This window comes from Patella vulgata, chromosome 9, assembly GCF_932274485.2.
Source record: "Patella vulgata chromosome 9, xgPatVulg1.2, whole genome shotgun sequence".
Classification (NCBI taxonomy): domain Eukaryota; kingdom Metazoa; phylum Mollusca; class Gastropoda; family Patellidae; genus Patella; species Patella vulgata.
Genome location: NC_065887.2, coordinates 29979381 through 29999917, shown reverse-complemented (window position 1 = coordinate 29999917; position 20537 = coordinate 29979381). Strand labels below are relative to the sequence as shown.

At 33.7% G+C, this 20537-nt stretch overlaps 1 protein-coding gene across 2 annotated transcripts; it reads left to right on the top strand.

The window, feature by feature from the left end:
- The first annotated feature begins 239 nt into the window (after nt 1–239).
- Nucleotides 240–20537, top strand: LOC126831650 (uncharacterized). Of its 2 annotated transcripts, none has more exons than XM_050562260.1 (5): nt 240–276; nt 5056–5110; nt 10967–11126; nt 13393–14354; nt 15679–20537. In XM_050562260.1, the coding sequence occupies exons 3-5, from the start codon at nt 11072–11074 to the stop codon at nt 16009–16011; spliced, it is 1350 nt and encodes a 449-aa protein (XP_050418217.1). In that variant the 5' UTR covers nt 240–276; nt 5056–5110; nt 10967–11071; the 3' UTR covers nt 16012–20537. The 2 variants fall into 2 exon arrangements, with proteins under 2 accessions (XP_050418217.1, XP_050418216.1); XM_050562259.1 differs by lacking the exon at nt 240–276 and adding an exon at nt 727–767.

Genomic DNA, 20537 nt, shown 5'->3' with positions numbered 1-20537 from the left:
ATATGAATCTTTATCACCCAAAATAAAAAAAAGTACACGTTCTAATCAGATATTAGATTAATCTGCTCAATGTCTTATATACTTACCTAACTAAAACAGTGTTTTCAGAATGTAAAATTTTAATACAATCACAACTTTCAGATAAAATAATATAACACTAATCTTCACAAAGATATCAAGCCCTGAAGTGCCTAATATGGCGAGCACAATAATCGATGACGTCATCGGAAATAGGAAATGGAGCAGAGGAAAATGAAAGTAGGATGGGCCGTCTCGGTATATATTTTTAAAGGTTTTTTTTATATGAGAAAGAAAGGGTATGTGTGGACAGACTCCCTCATTCCAGGACCCGGCAATATTGTCTGTCATATGATAATAATCGGAAACGTGTTAATTTATATTTAATTGTTGAGATAGTGTTCATTTTTTATTTTATCATGGCAGTAACGCTTCTATGCATGGGTCCATGGGAAGCAACTCTCTTTAAATTTGTCATGTTTATATTAGTTAGGTATCTCATATTCGATATTCGGTTGCATGCTAATTGTATTAAAAAGCAATGCAAATGAAGTCTGCGCTTTTGTCTGAGTGTTTTTATTGACAACAGTTTCATTCCTTGATTTAAAATTGTATTTCCTTTAGCCTAATGTAAATTTTAAGAGAAACATCTTAGATCGAATTCTAATTCTAATATGAATCTAACTTTATTTATGCTTTAAAATTAAAGTCGGTCTGAGTCAAGGATGAGACTATGTTGTAAAGTTATTGTAAGTATCTATGGATTATTCATCTAACTAAATTAAGTAAAAGGAATAAGAGATAGCTGCCACATAGCTGAACTAACGATATATGCATTAAAACTCAAAACTGTGCTTGTACAATAAATAGTATTAGCCAATTAAGACAATTGCGGAATTGGTGCCTCTAATAATTATCTTGACCTTGCCAAATGAAATTAGGTTGAAACCTCCAAATTTTTGTCACTACCAGTCTAATGAAGACGAGTATGCCCCATGCAATGTACTAATCCTTATTTGGAATTCAAGCTCTCAAGGTTCTTTTTACATGCATACGAACGTGTAGGCCTGACATACCTGTACATGGGACCTCGTTTTGTTTTTGTCACATCTGTACATTCCTTGTTAGGTCATCTTCCTGCAACACTGATCACTGGGATGGGAAAACCATGATGGAAAATTCAGGGAAACTTTCTCGGCCAATAACGATATAGACACTGCATCATGAAGTGCATAGGCCTACTTTTTTGACCAATAATTACATGGAACCTCCAGATTAGCGACTCAACATCTTACACATGGACCCACCGTTATCTCCCTAAAACTAAAGGAACCAATCATAACAAACATATAACAGAGACTGGTTAGTAAAACATCAGATCCAGCTCATAAAAAATGTATAAATACACCAAAAAGTGTAGCTATATTTAAATCTACTCACTAAATGTATGTATGGGCTGTAAACCTAAGAAAACACTTTTAAACAAACTGAAACATGGGTATGGTAATACTGTATAATGTAATGTGTACGTGTATTTATGGAATTCTGTAAAACCTGACAAAAAATAGGGGTGTTAATAGACATTTTTTAAATCTACATTTCAGTGTTGCTATATTAAAGATACATTATGGGAAATTAGATAAAGAGTTGACTGTTCTCGCTATAATAGTTAAAAAATAGATAGCGTAAATAGAATATGTTGAAAATTTCTGTCAAATTGCTCCACTCTGAACTAAGCAGCAGATCGGATTCAAATCAAGTGAAAATCAGACACATGCAATGACATCGAGAGTTGATTATGGTTTGGATAAGTTAATTAATGTCTAATGAATAGTTTATATAACATTTCAGGCTGAAAAAAAGACCTGCAATAGGCAGATTTAGCTCTTACATAATGTATGTTTAAGTGATAAATGTTACAGATTTTCTTTTTCAAATTTTGGCTTGAAGAGTTGGGATTAAGAATCAGTAAGGTTGAACACTATTCATTTTTTTCAGCAATCTAGGACTTTCTGTTTAAGAGACATAAAACCCCATTTCTCTCTCTCTCTATAGAAATTATACACGGGCCTAAATTCGATGGCCTAAAATATTCACCGGGTCTTGCTGGTTAATTTGATATGGGTGGTGGATGGCGATGACAAAGCACAATGGGCGAACACCCACCCACATACACACACACACACACACACAGACATCTTTGATTTTATTATACGCCCACATGGAAATGTGGTTGTATATTGTCAACACCCCAGTCTGTCTGTCTGTCCATTGTCCACAATTTATTGTGAACAATCTACAGATTACATTTATCGTATGATTGATTTAAGATTGATGTATGTTGCTATACACCCACATGGAAATGTGGACGTATATTGCCGTCGCCCCTGACCATCGGTCGTCCACAATTTCTTGAGAACGCTCTATTTCCAAAAGTTATTATTCAATTGTTTTAAAATTGATATATGTGGTTTACATTAGTGAGATGAAAAAGCCCATTTAATTTCAATAATTTCTGTTCATTACATCTAGAGTTATGGCCCTTGCTTCACTCTGTTGAACCTTGTGTACACTGTTACGCCAAAAGTTATCATCCGATCTTTCTGAAATTTATATGCATTATTTAAATTAGGGAAACGAAGAGACCTATTGAATTTCAGCAGTTTCCATATATTATGTTTAGAGTTATGGCCCTTGTTTCACTTTATTGAACATTGTGAACGCTCTAACGCCGAAAGTTATCATCCGATCTTGTGAAATTTATATGCATTATTTAAATTAGTGAAATGACGAAGCCTATTGAATTTCAGCAATTTACAATAATTACTTCTAGAGTTATGGCCCTTGATTCACTTTGTTCAACCCTGTTAATGCTCAATTGATGAAAGTTATCATCCGACATGTATGAAATTTATATGCATCATTTAAATTGTGAAACAGAGGTCTATTGGATTTCAGCAATTTCTGTCAATAATTTCTAGAGTTATGGCCCTTGTTTTACTTTGTGAACCTTGTGAACGTTTGAATGACAAAAGTGATTATCCGATCTGTTTGAAATTTATATGCATTATTTAAATTAGTAAAACGAAAAAGGCTGTCAAATTTCAACAATTTCTGTAAACTACTTCCAGAGTTGAGACCCATGTTTCAGTTTGTAGAACCTTGTGAACCCTCAAACAACAAAAATTATATTCTAATCTGTATGGAATTGTCTTGTAAATGCCCCCAATTTCCTACAAAGGAATAAATATGCGACAACCCTTGTCGACCGCTCAGACGATTTAGCTGCTGTGGGCGTATGTTTTGTTGACTGGCCACCTATCTTTGACATTAGTGAGATCAATAATATATGTGCATCATTTACATTAGTGAAACGAAGAAGTCTATTGAATTTCAGCAATTTCTGTTAATGATGCCTAGAGTTATGGCCCTTGTTTAACCCTGTTGAACCTTCTGAATGCTTAAATGATGAAAGTTATAATCCGATCTGTATGAAATTTATATGCATCATTCATGAATCCGGTTGAATTTCAGCAATTTCTGTTAATGACTTCTAGGGTTATGGGCATGGCCCTGTTTCACCTTGTTAGACCTAGTGAATGCTCGAACAACAAAAGTTATCATCCAATCTGTATGAACTTTATATGCATCTATAAGATTAGTGAAAGAAAGAAGTCTATTGAAGTCTAGAGTTATGGCTCTTGTTTTACTTTGTTCAACCCTATGAACGCTCGAACGACAAATGTTTTTATCAGATCTTTATGAAATTTATATGCATCATTTAAATTAGTGAAACAAAGAAACCTATTGATTTTCAGCAATTTCTGTCAATTACTTCGAGAGTTATGGCCCATGTTTTACTTTGTTCAACCTTGTGAACACTCGAACGACAAAAGTTATCATCCGATCTGTATGAAATTTATATGCATTATTTAAATTAGTAAAACGAAAAAGTCTGTTGATTTCTAATTATTTCTATAAATTAGTAAAACAAAATTTCAACAATTTATGAAAGTTACTGCCAGAGTTAAAGTCCTTGTTTCAGTTTACAGAACGAAATTTATAATCTGATCTGTATGAAATTATTTAGTAAATGCCCCCCATTATCTACAAAAGAATAAATATGTGACAACACTGACAACCCTTTTCGACCACTTGGGCAATTTAGCTGCTGTGGGCGTATGTTTCCTGGCCTGGCAACCAATCTTTTATATAGATATGACATATGTATAGAAATGATATGCTATATAACATATGTATAGAAATTATACTCTATATGACATATGTATAAAAATTATACACTATTGAATTTTATATTAGGTTCATTATATAATTGAGTTTGGTCAATTTGTTTTATTCCATTGTAAGTTCTAGGTTGTATGTTTGTTGCATATCGGTCCTGTAAACTGACACTTATCTTTTTTTGGATCAAAATAAGCAAGACCTAATTTGGATAGACTTAGGGAGAGGGGTTTAATATAGGCTATGCTGTTCCCCAATCCCTTTTCAGATACAAATCTGAATAAAAATATTGCTGAAAACAATTCTGGATTTTATCACTAAAATAATTTTTTGCACAGAGCCAATTTGCCCCTCAGCTTGGTATGTATAAGATAAGATAAGATGTTTATTGCATCAAAAGGTCAGCATGCATACATGTACATATACACTTAGACATAGTCATATACATTCAATAATACATACACAACTCAATACATTCATACAAACAGTATACTACATGTACAACTGATCATGTATATCAAATAATAAGTGCAGGAGGACCGCACTACACTGTGAAAGCATTGTGAACTAAATATTCATTGAAGCGTGAGCCTTATAATATTATAAGGTCCATGAAATGAGCTAGCATCTTACCCACTTAGCCACTTGATCCCCTATAAGGTCCATGATTGAAGTAAATATTGTTCATAAAATTTTAATACCACAATTTTATTTTTCCGATCTTCTGAATTTTGATTTTAGATCTGAGAGACTTTGAGCTTTTGTTTGTTGTTAGAATTATAATTTTTTATCCAGGAAATAGAAATCTTCAAATTGGCCTGACCAGACTTGTACAGAAAGTTTTGACATGGTAAGTTAGTTTGCTTTTACAACTCTAATGTGTACAACAAATGAATGTCTTAAAACAATTAAATCTTTAAAACAGAGAAAATCATGGTTTAATCTGGTAGTCAATGAAAATAATGAATGAAATGAAATGGGGTTTAACATCCTAATGATTTGCTCTGACTGCGCTCATAAAGATGGAAATAAAAATAATCAACTAAATATTTACTTACTGACACTAAAGACAAATGAAATTTTTATGTCTGAATTGCTTTCAAGTTAAAAAGAATTCAATAGCCAAGTCTGCCTCTTGCGAGTCTATCTTTAGGCCTTAAATGTTATATAAATTATTAATTAGACATTTATTAACTTTCCAAGACCATATCAACTGTCAATGCCATCAAATGGCTCTGATTTAAAGTACATTAGGACAGTTCAGACATTTATTGATTTGATTTAAAATTGGAGAAGCAATGCTTAGTCTCGAATAATCAGCACTATGGTTATGAAAATAAACAATCAATACACACATCTTTTCAAAACTACAAACATTTATAACTTTGCTGAGAATAAAGTAATTTGAATGAAATTTTCAAATTCATTCTGCATTATCTACTTTTGAACTATTATAGCAAGAACGGCTAGTTCTTTATCTAAATCTTACATATCTTTAATATATGAGTTTAATTCCTATTTTGGGTTAAAGATTTCATTTGGCATGAAAAATGAAGGTTAAGTTAAACACTATATTATAAAATCTAATTATGCTTAAGGGCATATGTTGTGTAACGTTGTTACGATGAGTTATTCAGTATTTGATAGCATTGTTATTTACATTTATTTATGAGGCACATGAATAATCTGCAGGCATTCTGTCACCAGGTCTACTCAATATTAAAACTAAGGCAGAAGATTGTATCTATGTCAGTAATAATACTTAGATTGTACCTATGTAAAATTAAAACTAAGACAGTAAAAATGGTCAGTACAAGTTACATTATATTTTGATGCACACACGAACAATTAGCTTGTGAATGCGATAGAGGCTACAGTTTTTATACGTCCACATGGAAATATGATCGTATATTGCCGTCGCTCCATCCGTCTGTCCATCTGTCTGTCATCCACAATTGCTTGTGAACACTCTACAGACTACATTTATCATCTGATTGTTTTGGAATTGAAAAAGTGGTCATATATTGCTGTTCGTCTGTTGGTCGGTCAGACTGTCGTCCACAATTTCTTGTGAACACTCTACAGACTACATTTATCATCTGATTGTTTTGAAATTGATATTGATTACATTAGTGAGATCAAGACGCCTATATAATTTTAATAATTTCCATTAATTTATTCTGGAGTTATGGCTATTATTTTACTTTGGTGAACCAGGTGAACCTCCCTTGTGATCGATTTAACGACAAAAGTTATGATCCGATATGTATGACATTTATTTAGATTTGTGAAACGAAGAACCATATTTACTACTTGAGATATGGCCCTTGATTTACTTTGTTGAATTTCAACAATTTCTGTAAATTACTTCCAGAGTGAAGGCCCTTGTTTGAGTTTGTAGAACCCTCAAACAATTAAAATTATAATCTGATCTGTATGAAATTGTTTTGTAAATGTCCCCCATTGCCTACAAAAGAATAAATGTGCAACAACCCTGGTCGACGGCCATGATTCGTATGATTCATTGCCTGGCAACCTTCTTTATTGGTTTTGTTGCAAAGTTGATGAGACGCATTGTGGTCATGAGTGAATGAATGGTATCGATATTCACCTTTCTATGACTGTCAGTTAATCAACAGTTATGCCCCTTATTCGAAAACCTTATGAGTGTGATACAGGTATAGTTTGTAGCAGATCTTTTCAAAGCAGTGGGGTCATAAAAGGACGATTTCTATCGATACACAGCATTCTGTGACTTTCCGTTCAAGAGTAACCCCCTCCGCTGAAACCTTGTGAAAGCGATAAAGGCTATGATATTTATCAGATCAGTTTTTGTGAAAAATTGGGGTCATGAGAGGACAAACCCTAGCAATATTCAGCATTCCATGACTTTCTGTTCCAGAGTTCTGAAAACCTTGTGAACGGGATAGTTATTAACATATCTTTTAAATTTGGTCAGAAGCACAGGGTCATGAAAGGATGGACCTTATTAATAATCAGCATTCTGCAACCTGTTTTGTAGTTGCCTTTAATTCTTTTTAGCTGTGTTTTGTTATCTTTTTTTATCCCGCGCCGAACGAAGTTAGGGAGGGATATTGAAATGGGGTTCGTCTGTCCGATTTCGTTTCCGGAGCATATCTCATAAACCGTTCAAGATATCTTTCTGAAACTTTGCACACATATCAACCTATTACAGTAGTTGTGCCTTTTGCTATATAGGAATTTCTGGGATTTATATTTTTTTGTGTTTCCATGGAAACAAAAATGACTTAGTTTTTGGTGTACAATTTTGTTTCCGGAGCATATCTCATAAACCGTTCAAGATATCTTTCTGAAACTTTGCACTCACATCAACCTATTACAGTAGTTGTGCCTTTTGCTATTTAAGAATTTCTGGGATTTATATTTTTTGTGTTTCCATGGAAACAAATTTGACTTAGTTATTTTGAATTTCTCAGATTTGATAATTTTGTGTTTCCATGTTGAGCTACTGTGATCAGAGTATGAATTTCTGTGAATTGATATTCCATACTTCGGATTATGAGATTTGTCTAAAGCTCCAGTTCCCTCCACTTGCAAAATATCTCTATTTTCTATGTAGTCATGTCTAATTTTTAAAACCAGAGCTTAATGTCATAAATTATCTCAAATCTTCTAGTAAATAGTAATCAGTCATTAGTTATCAGAAATAGAGAGCAATATCTACTAAACAGGGCCACAATATTAGGACCAGTGACACTGTTTGCGGAATCTGATACATTTTTATATTGATTACCAATAGCATAAACAAGTTACTTTTCCTTATTTCTTCCAAACAAGTGCAAGGGCGCGGGATGTTGATGACTAGTCATCTTGTTTTTCTTCTTTCTTGATGTGGTATTTTGATCAATTGAGAACCAGATTATTTTTTTTGTATGGCCTAACTGAGATAACTGGAAGTAGACTAGAGATTTACTACAGCCTTTAGGTAATGAAGATATGATAAACAATAATTTATACAAATCATTCAGTACAATATTGCCCAATCCATGAATTTATTGCTTTAGTGTCACGGTGATTGTAACAGACTGGCTCAGACTGCTGTTTGAAGCAGAGTAGCTAGCTGTGTACAAAGTTTGGAAGGCCTATGTATTCTTTTGGTAAGATCATGCTTTTTCTATGTGAAATCTGTCTTTATTAGAGCAGTCCGTGCAGAACAATATGACGTTAAACCCCATTTCATTTCATTTATTTCTATATGTGAAATGTGTATTGTTTAGAATATTCTTTTTACTAGTATTCATTATTAAAAGGGTTTTGATAAGATCACGCTTTTCGTTATTGCTTCTAACCATGTGGATTTTCTCCATGGTTTCCTCCCACTGCTAAAGACTCTTTACGTGCAAATATTGAAATAAATTTAACCATGTGTTAGTCCGAAAATGACCTAAGTCACATCAAGTGGATGTTAAACCCTTTTGTTATTTCTATGTGAGGGTGTGTGTGTTATATCATGGAAATGTGGTTGTATATTACCGTTGCCCCAGTCTGTCCGACAGTCCGTCCATCCGTCAGTCCGTTGTCCACAATTTTCTTGTGAACACTCTACAGACTACTACATTTATTATCTGATCAATTAGAAATTTATATATATTGTTTACATTAGTGAGGCGAAGAAGCCTGTTTAATTTCAACAATTTACGTTAATTACTTCTAAAGTTATGGTCCTTGTTTCACTTTGTTGAGTCTTGTGAACGCTCGAACGAGGAAAGTTTTCATCTGATCTATATTGAATTTACTTGTATTATTTAAATTAGTAAATTGAAGAATCCTATTGAATTTGAGAAATTTGCATTTATAATTTCTAGAGTTATGGCCCTTGTTTCACTTTGTTGATCCTTGTGAATGCTCTAATTACAAAAGTGATCATCCGATCTAGAAGATATTTACATGCAATATATAAATTGGTAAAACAAAGTAGCCTGTCAAATTTCAGCAATTTCCATTTATAACTTCTAGAGTTATGGCCTTTGTTTCACTTTGTTGAACCTTGCAAACGCTCTAACAACTTAAAGGAGCTAAATCGCTAACATTTGGGACCTAGAAATTGACAGAAGTGGGTCGCAACGCATATAGTACTGTAATATGAATGTATATAAACTGATTTACATTCAATGGTTTCCGTTTTTACTCCAATTTCAAATCAGTTATGTTCGGCGAAATAAGCCAGCTGTCTCAATCGAGTGCAAATTTCTAGCGTCTGGTTATTCCAGTCTACATACGCCGTTTGATTTGGTGCAATGTGTCTAGCCTCATCTCTTGATTCAACTGGGGCTGAAGCGCATTATGGTACACGATTCGTCTACCAATGGTAAAATTTTTATTTTGTCTTAAATATTGGATATCAAAAGCCCATCTTTTTCCGGTATGATCACAACATCAATGTTGATTTAAATTGAAAAATAAATCGTGTTTTCAATTATGAAGATTTTGGATGATATTGAGTTAGAGACTTAGCTACTTTAAGTTAACATCTGATCTGTATTAAATTCACATGCATTATTTCATTAATAAAATGAAGAAGCCTATTGAATTTCGGCAATTCCCATTATCAATTCCAGAGTTATGTTCCTTGTTTCATTTTTCAGTTTGTTGAACCTTGTGAATGCTCTAACTACAAAAGTTTATATATTTATTATTGAGATTAGTAAAACGAAGAAGCCTAATGCCTATTGAATTTAAACAATTTCTGTTAATAATTTCCACAGTTATGGCTCTTGTTTTACTTTGTTGATCCTTGTGAACATTTGATCTCTATCAAATTCATATCAGTATCTTGTAAATGCTCCTATTACCTTCAAAAGCATAAAAATGTGACAAACCTTGTTGACTGCTTGGATGATTTAGCTGCTGTTGGCATGTTTTGTTACCTGGCAACTTATCTTTATTATCTGAAGGCCTTTAATAGCTAACCCTGTCTTTGATTTGGATAAAAAATGAAATTTGTGATATAATTAAATTTGATGTGTTGATTTGCTTTAGAAGTGTGTGGGTGTATCTGTCTATATGTTAAAAGAGATATGTCCACACTCTACAATTAAAAGCCAATGATGTTGACTTTGTTCTCAATCATAATTGACAGTCAAAAGAAAAATGAAAAAAAAAGATGAGTGAACAAATATGAGCTTAATATTGCGAAATGATCAATAATTGAGATAACAAACCAGATCAACTGAATTTGACACATTTTTGGGGGGACTTAAATCAAAGATGTTCAGCCCATTTAAAGGAGATGTCGTAGTTTTCGATTGGTCTACAAAATAAAATAAATGTGACTGTTTAGTACCATTTTTAAGATGTAATTAAAACTCAGCAATAACTTGCGAAAGTCTAAATCTCACTGGAAAACAATTAAAGCAAAAGTATAACGGGAAATTGTGATCTGATTTATAGACGGGTTTATCCAGTCATAATGATATTGCCACGCAGTTAACTATTAGTTGTTAATCGGGCTATTGACCAGTCATAATTTAAAACAGAAATTTGCTTCCATTACAGCAGTGTTAAGTGGGAATAGCTCTAATCAAACGAAACACTGCGAGGAGTATGGTATGTATGTTAAAATCAGAAGTTGTGAGTTAAAACAAACAAAGCTACTGGTTTGAGTTGTCACACAATGAACTGGCTATCAAACTATGTTTTATTCATCTCATCCATATTTTATAAGGTATCAGGTTTTGTTGTGAGCAGTAGACCAGTAGATGGGATATAAGTGGGACATAGATGAGTGATTATTTTTCACACAAGTGGTGTCTAATCTTAATGTATAAGTATGTCAGTAGTAAAGAAGTCCTACAGCTTTGTACCATATTCATGCATTTATATAGGTAAGTTAATAAATGGAGAGTAAACCTGGTCAGTTTTTACAGATTTTCATGTGGCCGTACTATGTCCGTCTACAGGTCTGATTTTGATGAAACTTGAATTATAGGTTTATATCCAGTCAATATATAGGTTTATATATAATCCAATCGATATAGGCATGTATCGAACTGTAACTTCATGGATTATGGGCCCATGATTGTACGAAAAACTTGTTTTTAGCTTGTGGGAACTCAGATTTTGATGAAACATAATGTAAATTAGTGACATTAATTATTTCAAAAATTATGGCCCTTGTTTCACTTTGTTGAATGCTCGAACACCAAAATCATCCAATCTGTATGAAATTTGTATACATCATTTAAATTAGTGAAACGAAGAAGCCTATTGAATTTCAGCAATTTGCATTAATTACTTCTAATGTTATGACGTTTGTTGAACCTTGTGAACGCTCGAACAACAAACGTTTTTATCTGATCTTTATGAAATTTATATGCATTTAAATTAGTGAATAGAAGAAACCTATTGAATTTCAGCAATTTCTGTCAATTACGTTGAAAGTTATGGCCCTTGTTTTACTTTGTTGAACCTTGTGAACACTCGAACGACAAAAGTTATCATCCGATCTGTATGAAATTTATATGCATTATTAACATTAGTAAAACGAAAGAGTCTGTTGATTTCTAACTATGTCTGTAAATTACTTCCAGAGTTAAAGCCCTCAAACAACAAATTTTACAAACTGATCTGTATGAAATTGTCTTGTAAATGCCCCCCATTATCTACAAAGAATAAATAAGCGACAACCCTTTTCGACCGCTTGGACGATTAACCTGCTATGGGCATATGTTTCATTGCCTGGCAGCCTATCTTTTAAGCTTGTGGAACCTGTAGAGGTCACTCACAAAACGGACCAAAACTGCCTGAAAAAATAGCCACTCCCCTTACACAGATAGTTGAAAAGTATATAATACCAAAGTTATAGACCCACTAGAGGTCACAATTAATATCCAATTTTGATGAAACTTAAAATATATGTTTATATCCCAAAGATCTCGGCTCCTTTCAATTTTCATGCGTATCGGCCAGTAATATCCTTGCTTTTTTTTTTAACTTGTTCTCTGTCCATCTCTTGCAAAATGTAGGTGTATCTTGCATGGTAACAGCTTGTTGTATTATTATTTAATATTTGTTGTACAATTCTACCAAAACTTAAAGTTGTATATTGTAAAATCTCTGAATAATGGGAGTCACTGCACTTACCCCAAGGTTGTGCTAGTCCAGTCTCCTCATCTTATCTCTTTAGGTATCAAATATATCAACACCCCTCAATCAAGCCTGGAAATAAGGTGCCTGTCACAGTGTCATTCACAAATTTGGGCTTTGTCAGACAATTCCTTTAATTGACGCTTATCAATTTGTCCGACACAGATTAGCAGGCCAGGAAATTACGGTATAATGGTATAACCCGTGCACATGCAATCACACGGTCTATCATTGAGTCAAGTGGCATGGTTTCGATTGCCCGCTTGAACATAACAAGGAGTAGGGTCGTCCGTAAGCCTCATGGGTTTTCTCCGGGTACTCCGGTTTCCTCCCACTGCTAAAGACCCCTACGTGCAAGCAAATTATTGAAATAGAACTGAACCATACATGTATATTATTCCAGAAATTACCGGTTTGTGTTGAGAGCGTTAAACCCTATTTCTCTCTCTCTCTCACTCCAAATGTCAGGCAACAATTTTAACTAGTATCTAGACAAAATGACAGGCACCTAAGAGGTTGTGCCTGACAAAGACTGAATTTGTGCCTTATTGCCAGATGTCCAGCCAGCACAAAGCTGGAAAGTGGCACAACTTGAATTATCAACTATCTGTTCTTACCCTATTCATTTGGGGGGTTGGATGGCCGAATAGTTAGCACGTGCGTGCTGTATCATACGGTCTATCATTGAGTCAAATGGCGTGGATTCGATTCCCCAGTTGTATGTGACAAGGAGTAGGATCGTCTGTCCAACCTCATGGGTTTTCTCTGTGTCCTCCGGTTTCCTCCCACTGCTAAAGACCATACGCGCAAGCAAATTATTGAAATAAAATTGAACCATGTGTTACTCCCAAAATGACCTAGTTTGTGTTGAGTGGAGGTTAAACCCCATCTCTCTCTCTCTCTCTCTCTCTCTCTCTCTCTCTCTTCTCTCTCTTTCTATTCATATGCTTCATAAATGAAATGATTATTTTAAATATATAACATTATTTTATTTTATTTTTTTAGATGCACAATGGCAGGACTTCAAAACGGCAATATTACAAAGTTTGAGTTGTCATAATAAATCAGATGAAGTGACGAATCGGTTGAGAAAATTATGGATGACCAGCATGGACTCAAACTTTATTTTTCCTTGTTTATCAGTGCGGAGCGGTGTCGATTTATATTTACAAATCAAGAACTTTCCCCCGGGATCGGAAATAATCATGTCTGCTATTAATATTCCCAGCATGGCTCATATTATAAGACATCACAGGTTGAGAATTATTCCCCTTGATGTTTCTATTGAAACTGTGGCACCAAAAGTAGAATTACTAGAATCTTTGATAACTCCCAAAACTGTTGCCATATTAATTGCTCATCTCTATGGAAAACGATGTTGCTTGGATCCGATCATTCAAATAGCTCAGAAGTACAAGGTGGCTGTGATAGAGGATTGTGCGGAAAGTTTCGATGGATTACATAATTTGAGTCACCCAGAAACCGACGTGGCGTTGTTTAGTTTTGGTGTCATTAAATATTTCACTTCATTTGGAGGAGCTGTAGCAGTAGTCAAAGACCAATCAGATTATGCTCAAATGATGAAATTACACTCCACGTATCCTGTGCAAAGTCGGCATGCATATTTACGAAAAGTTTTAAAATATTGTGCTATGTATTTTATTTTGGAAAGCAAAAGATTTATTCAGATGTCTGTATATGTTCTGAACTATGCCGGGATTAATTATCAGAATTCTGTAGTGAAATTATTACGTGGTTTTCCAGAGCGTTTGATTGAAAATATTCGTTACCAGCCATCGGTACCCTTGCTGTCTATGATGTTGCATCGTCATTCACATATTGAATCTGATGAACTTCAGTTACAAAGAATGAAGGGTAAATATGTAGAAAGTCAACTACCACCTGAGTTAGAAACAGTTGGAACACGAGCAGAAATAAACAATTATTGGTTGTTTCCAATATTAGTGGTGAGTAAAGTTTTTATCGATGGTCTGATTTGAACAGTTGAATTTTTATCAGATTGTTCTGCAGTAACTATATCATTTAGTAAGAAAACACAACTGTGGAAGCAAAACCAATCAAAATGTGATTTAAGGTTTGAGGCTTTTGTTGTTGTTGCCCCTGTCTGTCTGGACATCCATTCACATTTATTTGTGGACACTCTGTTTTAGACGAAATTGGTCCCAGATTTTATGAAAAATTGTGTTTTTAGCTTACAGACCTTCTAGAGGTCACAATTTTTATCCTATTTTAATGAATCTTAAAATATATATTTATAACCCGAAGATTTCAGTTCCTTTTGATATTGATGCATATCGGACCATAACTTCCAAGATTATAGAAACTGATTGCAAGTGAATCCTCTACTGTTCAGTTTGAATTTTGTGAAAATCAGATCAGATCAAACTGCCTGACAAAATGGCCACTCTCCTGTATGCAAATAGTGTAAAAGTATGTACATGTAAAACCAAGGTTGTAGACCCTATAGAGGTCACGATTTTTATGACCCCTTATTGTACGAAAAATCATGCTTTTAGCTTGTGGACACTCTACTGGTCACAATTTTTATCTGATTTTGGTGAAGCTTAAAACATATGTTTATAACCCAATGATCTTGGTTCCTTTCAATATTGACGCAAATCGGACCATAACTTATGGACCCTAATTGTACGAAAATTTGCCTTTTTAGCTTGTTTTTTGTCCATCTCTTGTGTCTGTGTTGCATGCGATCTCCCACGGAATATGGGGTATGTAGAATTGATATGTAATTCCTTGTATCGACTTTATTTTCTTTTACCAGTAAGTAACAAGGGAACTCTTTTGACCTCAGTATGAATGGACAATGGTAAATTTGGACTAGATCCTTCACCAGTAAATTTGTTTTGCCACAGTGCTAATAGCAAGAGAGTAATTCAATTCAGTTGAAGAAAAATATTTCAAAATTGCGTCATTTACATCAAATTTATGGAAAAGGCAGAGGCCTGTGTTAACAAAAACTAATTTGCAAGAATAGTCCAAATAAATAGAAAAATATTGGTATACTGTACATGCTTGGCGTAGTATGCACCTTCACTGTATTCTGCAGAATATAAAGAAATTCTTTATACTGGTAGAAACATACTATAAGTCACATCTTTTACTGTTTTTTACCTTAATTAGAATAATCAGTGTTTTTGTATACTGTACCGTGGCTTGGAATCGCACTGTTGCATAACAAGATATTCTGTCCAGTCTGGTAAATAAAAGCCCTAATGTTCCTTATATTGCAAAAATATTGTTTCAAATTTTCAGGAAAATCCAGACACCTATGTTGCTACAATTAAAGCTCTTGGTATAGATGCCTATCGTGGTGCTACACAGTTAAATCTCATTGAACCAGATCCTGTTGATACTGGAAACCAGGATATCAGTGAGGAAGAACATGAAGATCTCCGAAGGAAGAATCTCTTTTATTATCCTCATGAAGCTAAATATCTGATAGACCATGTTGTTTATCTCCCTATAAATAAACGTGTACCTTTTCCAGTATTAGACCATATAATCAAAATGGCGAAAACAGCATTACGACTCAATCATCAAACTAAAATACATACTCTAACACCTTCTATACAATCCAAATTATAATACCAAAGTTATATTACATTCTTTTGAATCATCATGAAAATAGCTGATATTGTGGGCTCAAAAAGATTGTGGGTGTTGTGTGTAAAGATTACAATGTACATGTTGTGTAAAAATAAAAAAGTCACTTTACAGATTCACATTATAACCAATCTGACTAAAACATAGATCCTATTTCGTTTTGTTTTTATAGTTCAAAATTTCGTTTTACTTATCTTTACTACACTTGGATCTGGAATAGTTGTTATCATTGACGTGTTCTAAATAGTGTGAGGAATTAGCCAATGAAACGGTCAGTTACGGCGAGCTTTAGGCGTGTTTTGCACGGAACTGTGGGTAATCCACTAGTAACATCAATGTTGATTGGTTAATCAAATGTTTGACGTCATAGGGTCAAAAGCCGCTTGTATGACCTCTGACGTGACCTATCACTACAACTGGTCAGATCTTCTTGTACTGTAGGCCATCGAAAGTATAGAAAAACAAAACGAATTATAGATCTGTATTTTAATCAGATTGACATTATAACTTGAATGATTATTACAGTAGAACATAATGTGAATCCTTGTTTATAGAATATAACATGAAACATGAATCTTTGTCATAGAACATAACATGGATCTTTATTATAGAACATAATATTGACTATTCAGCATTTTTTTTTTTTTTTAAACTAAACATAAATCTGTATTCATATATTAAAAGGTAATTTGTTCAATAAAAGTGGTGACCGAACACCAAGAGACAGACATAAAACAAATATTATAGATCTATGCATATTATTATCAAAGAAAGCAACAATATTCCATGACAATCCATGTCAACATATATATATATATATATATATTCAGTTTTAGATATCAAGTGTTCTATCATCTTATCTTTATTATTGATGGAACAAAATGTATAAACTTTGATTTTGAATAACGTAATTTTATTCATTTTGTGTAAGCTTTATTAGTGCCTTCTTCAGATAATATCACATAATTTAACGCATTGTCTGATGGGATTGTAAATCAGAGTAACATGCTCAGCTGAAGTTAATTTAACAAAGGCTTAAAATAGTGTCCTTTATAGTGAATGCTATGGCATAGTCATAAGGAATTTTATTTTATGAAACAAGTTCAGTTATGACCGTTACATGACCTTGTGGGCGTTGGTGCAAGGAATGAATGATCGAAAGGAAAAAGTTAAAGAAATTCTGATAGCTTTATATAATACAATATGTATGACTGTACCATAAAGACTGATAAACTGTTTCAATGGCATTTAGTAATTGAACTGGAATATACAGGTCACAATTCTATGGAATACAATTACTGCTTATTACTGAGCAACGTTTTGACTAGGCTTGATCGATGATGACTAGAGAAACCTAGTCAAAAGATCGCTCAGTAATAAGCAGTAATTGTATTCCATAGAATTGTGACCTGTATACCACAAAGACATAATTGGTATATGTAATTACATGTATAACCAAGCATTTAAATAGGATCCTAGACATATTTAGTGTTTATCCATAATTTGAAGAACCAAATATACTCTTCAAAAAGGGTAGGGGATATTCAGAAACAATACAAAACTGCGGAAACTCGCAAAAAGATACATTGTGAAAATGGATGTTTTTGTCTTAATAATGAGTAATTGCTCCACCAATCCTCAGACATTCAGCAATTCGTCGTGGCATGCTCCTAATCAACCATCCAATCACGACTTGGGGCAATCTTACCCACTCCTCTTGCAGTGCCACGGCCAATTCTTGCAGTGTTGTCAGTTGACGTTGAAGTCGACGAACACGTCTCCCGATCAAATTAAACGTAACACACTAAAGCAAAGATACGCTAAAAGTAAATCTTAGGCAAGAACCGAAAGGAAAGCAAACATGGATAGATAAACCAGCACGCGGCAGTTTTCATCAACCCTTCCTTGAAGTGTCAAATTTGACAATGAACCCTTCCCACATGTATGGCGCTATTGCGTGTTGTATGTGCAGCTCAGTGATTCTGTTGGGGCGATAAGTTCTTCATCTCTGAACATACTCTCAAAGCATGTCAAATGTCCATGGCTATTTATCATATCACAACCTGCATAGGTATTTGCATTTCAATACCCCTACTTTTTTTTAAGAGTATATTATAATTAATAACATCTAGTCAGATTCAAACACTAACCTGCTACAGTATAATTAAATGTATTCATTGTTTTAATTTTGATCTTATTGTATAGTATTAACTATTCTCCTACTACACCTTTATTTATTGTCTTTATTTACCATTTTAATTAACTATTTAGTTTAAGTCACTAGTGGCAACATTTTGATAATCATTACAAATTAAACTTAAAACTATTATATATCTCAATTCTTGTTATATTTGTCATGTTAATTTTATGTTTAATGTTATAAAATATTTATCTTATTTGAAAATATATATTATGTTTAGAAATGCTGTGCTACTTACCTACTTACATTTAATTTATCTGTGTTTTTTTTACCTTGCATATTTAAGAGACTTACAAATTTTTAACAAGAAAATAACTACAGGTAATTTCATATAATATTCAAACTTACCTTAGATTTTTTACTGAAAATCCAATTAACAATTAGCCTGCTTAGATTATAAGCATTATTAATCAGCATCCACTGAACTTCTGAAATTAACTATAGGCCATACTGCATAAGGCTTGTAATGTAAGGAAGGAATCTTAAAATGGCTGTATCACAGTGATGGATTGGCACATGGATCTCAAATTTTGCTTGCAATCTAATCTGTTCTTCCCATCCCACACGACCCCCTACCCCATTGCAATTGTATAGCAAAGTTATGCCAACTCTAAAAAAAAAAAAAAAAATTCTAACAAGGAAAGACCTTCAAAGTTCTAAAGCCTCTTTAATTTATGTATTTGTATCTGGGCACCACTAAGCAATTCGTGACCTCATTCTTCAGTTTGCTGAAAGGTTTGATTACCAATATTTAAAGGCCTACCTGCTATATACTTATGTTCATGACAAATTACTTACATTCTAGGTCAGTATTTCACTTAATAATTGTCCCCCACCATTTCGAAGAAAGCAGGGGACTATTAAAATGGGTTCGTCCCTCTGTCTGTCCATCCGTCTGTCTGTCTGTCCGTCACAATTTTTGGGACACAATAACTCTCTTTGTAATTGAGCTAGAATGTTCAAACTTGGTGTAGGTGTTTATTAAGTCAATACCTTGATGGAGTTCGAAGATGAGCATTTTCCGCTTAGGGTAAGCGGAGATAAGCGATTTGATTGGTTGATGCTTTGGGACACGATAACTTTAGTTCTAATTAAGTGAGAGTGATGAAACTTGGTGTATAGTTTCATTACATCAATACCTTGACTAAGTTCGATAATGAGCATTTTCTGCTCAGAGTAAGCAGAGCGATAAGCAATTTGATTGGCCAAGATTTTTGAACACAATAACTCGCCTTCTAATTGAGCTAGAATGTTCAAACTTGGTGTAGGTGTTTATTGGGTCAATGCCTTGATGGAGTTCGAAGATGAGCATTTTCTGCTTAGGGTAAACAGAGATAAGCAATTTGATTGGTTGATGCTTATGGACACGATAACTTTAGTTCTAATTAAGTGAGAGTGAGGACACTTGATGTATAGTTTTATTACATCAATACCTTGACTAAGTTCGATAATGAACATTTTCTGCTGAGGTTCAGCAGAGCGATAAGCAATTTGATTGGTCGAGACTTTGAAACACAATAACTCTCCTTCTAATTGAAGTAGAATGTTCAAACTTGGTGTAGGCATTCATTAGGTGAATCCCTTGATAGAGTTCGATGATGAACATTGTCTGCTTATGGTAGGCAGAGATAAGCAATCTAATTGGTTGATGCTTTAGGGGCACGATAACTTTAGTTATAATGAAGTGGGAGCGATGAAACTCTGAATATAGATTCATTATATCATGACCTTGACTAAGTTCGATTGTGCGAATTTTCTGTCTGGGCTAAGGAGCGATAAGCAATTTGATTGGTCAAGACTTTGGAACATAAAAACTCTGCTTTTAATTGATGTAGAATGTTTAAACCTGATGTAGATGTTCATTAGGTGAATGTCTTGACTGATTTCAATGATTAACATTTCAAGCTAAAGCTAAGCAGAGCTAATCAATTTCATTGGTCGATGCTTTTGGACAAGATAATCTTGATTCTATCTGATAGAGAGTGATGAAACTTAGTGTGTAGTTTGATTGCTCAATACTTTTGAAAAAAAAAATTGTGCGATTAATTAATATGTGTCATCTATTTATTTTGGGATTTTGACGGGGGACATCAGCTTCACTGTTGGCTTGTTGAATTTGCATAATAATTCTTTATTTTTTTATTAGTTAAGATCTTATAAAATCAAAACTTATTAGATTTTAACTCATGTATATATATATATATTTCATTATTTTATTAAATAATTGCCAAATTCATCTGCAATTATATATTTCTGTTTTATTGTACATTTCTGACTTTTATACGATAATAAAATATATCCTGTTTTA